The following is a 5,510-nucleotide window of genomic DNA, read 5'->3' on the forward strand; positions in this document are numbered from 1 at the left end:
AACTATCTTGAGAACAGGGGCAGTAGAAATTGCTTGTTTCATAGTCTCAAAACTTTCTTGTTGCACTGATGTCCACACATAGGGCACCATATCTTGCAATAAATATGTCATAGGAGTAGCTATATATGAGTATGTGTATATAAATCTCCTATAGAATCCTAACAATCTCAAAAAGGAACGAAGAGTTGTTTCATTTTGGGGTGTCGATCAACTAAGTATCACAACAACCTTCTTGGGGTCCATCTTAATCCCATCAGCAGATACAATATGACCTAAATATTATATCTCTGCTAAACATAGAATCGTCTTGTCTAGGTTAGCATAGAGTTTTGCTTCCCACAAAGTTTCAAAGACTGTCACCAAATGTGACTCATGTTCATGGATACTCTTACTATACACAAGCACATCGTCAATAAAATCTACAACGAACTTGCCCATGTATGGTCTTAGTAAGTCATTCATTAACATCATAAAAGTAGCATAAGCATTTGTTAAACCGAAAGGCATAATCAAATACTCATATTGACCAAATCTTGTTCTAAAAGCAGTTTTAGAAATATCTTCATCTCTTTACTCTAATTTGGTGATAACCACTTTTTAAATCAATCTTACTAAAGATAGAAGCACCACCTAGAGCATCCAAGAGATCATCAATACGAGGCCTAGGATATGCTTGACAGTTATTTTATTTAAAGCCCTGTAGTCTACACACATTTGAAAAGAACCATCTTTCTTTTTTACAAGTAAAACAGGGGATGCAAAGGGTGAAAAGCTAGGTCTAATCAATCCTTTGCTTAAGCACTCATCCACCACCTTACGAACTTAATTCTCCTCCTGTAGACTCATCCTGAATGAGGGTCTAGCAACTGGATTAGCTCCTGGGACAAGCTCAATCCTATGCTCCACGTTCTTACGAGGAGGTAAACCAAGAGGTAGATCATATTTAAATACATCAGGAAATTGGGATCTTATTTTACTTGATAAGGCCGAAGGGATACTTGTGCAACTTCCACCTTTATCCGTGTCATCCTTTGACTTAGAAATATTTAAAATATAACAAAAGTAAAGAGACTTACAGTCAATCTTGAGCGCCTTGGTCATCGAGAGAATCTTTGCTTCTTGGAGATTCGGTTCTCCATGAATCAACAATCGTCGGCCCTCGTGCTCAAATTGATAAATATGAGAAGAGAAGTCAATGATAGGTCTCTTCTTTGCATGCCACTGCTTGCTCATTACTAGGTCGAATCTTGCAAGCTGTGTAATTTCAAAATCCAATCTATCCTCATAGGACTGGATCTGTACAGGGAGGTCAACAACTCGCTGATCCCATGTCTCTGTACCCATCCCGTCAGCTAGCTCTACCGAATAACTATATTCTGAAGGGGTAGTCTTGAGCTTCAGCTTCTTGACGAGATTAGAGTTAATAATATTATGTGAAGAGCCTGTATCAAATAAAATATGCACAAGGCATCTTGCCACTATGCCTTTCATTACAATGAGCTCAGTGTTAGCAAACTGGTACCCCTTTTGTGCCTCAGGCAATAACACTACATCTGGCACAGTTGGTACTTTCTTTGTTACTGTGACAGCTAGGGTCATGTGGAGGTGACTCATCTAGGTAATCTCTCTCCTTATCCACATCCTGCATTGGATTAAGCACCATTTGAGCACTAACTCTTGCCTTCTTGGGACAAGCCTTAAATTTATGCTGCCCCAAGTATCCGTAACAGAGTCCTTCTCTCATTGCTTTCTCCCTTTGCTATGGAGTGAGCATGGATTTATTGTAGGCTCTCTCAGCCATAGCAGATACCTTCCTCTTGGTACTTGTCACAATCTTGATCATATGCACTTCTCTAGTGTCCTTCGCACAAGGAGCACTAGGTGCAACTGCAGGAGTAAAGACAGGGCATGCACCTCTAGTCCAAGGAAATCTCTGGGCCTTCCCATCTTCAAGGACTAATGCAAGCTCCACTGCCTCATTCAAGGTTTTACATCTCTCCTTCCTGACAAGTAGCCTTAAGGTTTCTTTTAAGCCCATGACAAATTTATGCACTTGCAAAAAGTCAAGAATATGTTCAGGGACCTTTAACAGAATCTCTCTATACTTGTCCGCATATTCCTGGACAGAGTATCTCTTTTGAGCTATGAAGAACCACACATCTAGAGCCCTTGTCCGCTCATCTAGAGGGACAAAATTATTATAAAGCAATGTCTTAAATGCAATCCAAGTAGACGGCTCTGCATGATCCTGCTCAATTTTTCGCCACCAACGGTGAGCGGCATCCATGAGATTATATGTAGCTTGTTGTATCTTTAAAGCATCCTTATGAATATGGCATGACTTAAAACACTGCTCCCATTTAGAGAGCCACTGTCTCACCGCATCTGCAGTCCTTTGTGCCACCATGCCATTGAACTTAGGCGGCTTAAGGTCTTTAAGTTGCCACTTAGCTTCTGGCAACGGAGGAGTCATGTATAACTTGTGTGTCATGCATACATGCATCACGTAAACTCTCATCTAAAGGTCTCTTGCCTTTATCCAAAGCATTTCGAGTTAAAATTTGCATTTGTTCAAGCAAAACTTGCATAGTGCCTTCCAAACTAGAAAGACGATTACGCACATCATTAGATGAAGAGGGCAATTCGTCATCATGCATAAGAGGTTCTTCCTCTACATCAATGTCATTCAAAGGCATATCTTTAGTGCATGACATCATTGATTAATTGATGTTTTTTTTTTAATTGATAATTCAAACCAACAAAAGCAAGGTAAGCGTAAATACCATTACTTTCAGAAAATTGCTATATTTGCGCACAAGTACTATCCACAAGAAGCATACATGTCAAAAGCAAGCGTCTTTGTACATTTCGAACAAAAGTGCAAAGCTGAATAGGTCAAAAAATCCTCTTTGAAACCATGCATAAACATCCAAATACACAAAATCCACACTTTCAAGCATACATAGACGCACTCAAAGTACTGAATTTTAAGCCCCAAAAGGTAGAGATAAAGTGTATCTGGCACCACAAAAGCAATTTGAAATGTCCTCACTAGTCAAAACCAGAAGTCAAATATGCTGAAATTCGATACTCATCAATGTAAGAAAACCACAGGAACTAACAGCACTTGAATCGAAGTCCGTTGGAGCCCAAAAATCCCAATTTTTGCCCGCCTCTCAAGAGGTCACTTTGGCGCGAAATTTTGAAAGTTCTCCCAAGCTAAATTGGCAATGATAATACTTCAGAAGCTTTTCTTCAAATCATCCTCGAAGCTCGTGAAATCGATTTGTAATTTGGATGTCATACCAAGAAGTTATAGATCTTAGAAAATGTGCTCAAAAAAAAAGGAGAAAAAACACCCTTTGTTTTTTACAAGGAAATGGAGGGCTCACAAGCTTGGTAAAAACAAGATTCTATCCCACATGCAGAGTGCCACAAGGAATTTACTAAGGATAAAAGGTGGAAGGGAGATAGTCATTCTCTTAAGTAAAAGAGAGAAAGCTCTCTTGTCTGATGGAGTGTGCCTTGGGGTGGTGCTATTGGCATGATTTTGGGCTGCCACTGGGCCTTGTGGTGGGTGCTATCAGAAAGAGGCATTGCATTGTCTTCTGTGGCGTGTTGCAGAGATGCGGTGTTGTGTTGTCTTCTGTGGTGTGTTGCAGAGATGCCTTCACGCTACCCACTCCTGTGCGCTCTCGCGATTGCCGCACGATCTCACCTGTGTGGTCGTAACAAAAACCCCCCAAATCTTTTTTTGGAAACCCACACGCTCTGATACCAAATGTGAGAAAGAGAAGAAGATTTTTTGTGTGTCTTACTCACCTCCCAACCAAATATACCCTCTTTCCACCTTCTAATCGGGTCTCTAGGGCCTATTTTCATGCTACACCCAATCGGTGTTCCCAAATAGACAAGTCCTGCCCAATTTAGCAAGAAATCTGAGGGTATCCCCCGAACTTCGAACCTTGACACTTCTTGCCCTTGTCCAGGACACACTAATTAATGGCTGTCTTGGGCTACTTGCCCGGCCGAAGGTTATTATGTCTGACACCTTGCCTAGTAGGAGTTCCTGATCTAGTTGTCTTAGGTTTGATATAGGCAAGTCGTCAAACCACCACTTAGGATGGCTCCTTTGATAGTTCTTTTTAGCCGATCTGTGTTAGAGAAGTTGGTTTTACCGACTAGCTCTAGACCTCTATCAAACTATCCTTGGCCTATCCCTTGTGGATCTTCATGCCTTGATTTTATCAAGGGGTAGGGTGAGAGTTGTATTGTGTTTTGTTGTGTGTATTTTTCTTGTAGCAACTTGATGCTCTTTCTGGTTTCTGAATGTGAAAATCAATTGGTGGATTTGATAGGTTGTCTTCCTATCCCATGATCACTATTGCATCAATCGTTGTCAATGCATCTACAATGCTCCTCACATTCAAAACATACTCATTGGCAGACATTTTCCCTTTCTTCAAGGTATTCAACTCTTGCTTGAGTTAAATCTTCCATGTCTTTGTATTTATTGAAAACATGTTCTCAAAAATTTTCCAAGTTACATGTGACGTTTCTACATTTTTTATATGTCCTAGCATAGTATTATCAACAACTCTAGATGGCCAATATATCACCTTTTTGTCCTTTGCAATGCATTCATTTCATGCCTTTAATTTATCTTCAATCACAGGGTTACTCAACTATGGCTTCTTTTCTTTAACTGAAATGAGCTTGTGACGATCTTTTTCAATAAGGAAGTTTGTCACACGGAACTTGCATGATGGATAGTTATTCTTGTCTAACTTCTCAATGATGGGATTTCCACTTTTCTCTACCATTATCACAAAAATGATACAAAACAATAGGTTGACAAAATATGAAGCTCCACCTAATAAGATCATAAACGTAGGCCCACACAAGTCATTATGAACCAAATCCAAACACTTTAAACTTCCAGTACCATCACCATTTTTATATGACAATTTAGTTTGTTTATCAAAAACACAATGCTCACAAAAACCATAATCAAAGAAGTTCAAATATGAAAGATATTTCAAATACTACCATGCTTTTATTTCAGTAACTAGCAAATGTGTGTCCCAAAATGCAGATGTTATAAAGAAACTAAGGATTGTTCAATGATAGCTACAACATGGTTTTTAATCCCAAAACATACAAAGGATTTAAAGCATTGGATTTGAAAATAATAAGAGATCTTTGCGAATTTTATATACATAAACTTGTAAGAACAATCATCATGCTATCTTGTACTAATTAGTCTCTTAGTCAAGTTTGCAATGTACCTCATATTCTATAAGACAAAAAAAGATCCATTACGTAGTGACAAATATATATCCTCATTTCCCATTATCGATTAGGCAGTGACAAATGTAAAGTTATTATCACTAAGACAACACGTCCTCATTTTCCAATATCATAAGTAGTAAAATACTCTCTATATGAAGTGACATGGAATGTCGCTCTAGAATGCAAAAGCCAATTACATTGCATGCTATTATCCATGG

The 5,510-nt window shown here is 38.9% G+C and overlaps 1 protein-coding gene across 1 annotated transcript; it reads right to left on the bottom strand.

Moving 5' to 3' along the window:
- Window positions 1-822: 822 nt before the first annotated feature.
- LOC148012552 (uncharacterized) lies at window positions 823-1,599 on the bottom strand. Its single transcript, XM_087669168.1, has one exon. The coding sequence runs from the start codon at window positions 1,597-1,599 to the stop codon at window positions 823-825; it is 777 nt and encodes a 258-aa protein (XP_087525294.1).
- Between the last annotated feature and the right edge of the window lie 3,911 nt (window positions 1,600-5,510).

Source organism: Lygodium microphyllum, chromosome 27, assembly GCF_053477565.2.
Source record: "Lygodium microphyllum isolate KBCC chromosome 27, Lygodium_microphyllum_v1.1.10, whole genome shotgun sequence".
NCBI lineage: Eukaryota > Viridiplantae > Streptophyta > Polypodiopsida > Schizaeales > Lygodiaceae > Lygodium > Lygodium microphyllum.

Excerpts from the sequence above, each read along its gene's own strand:
- LOC148012552 (XM_087669168.1), bottom strand. The coding sequence starts at position 1,599 with ATGACCCTAGCTGTCACAGTAACAAAGAAAGTACCAACTGTGCCAGAT.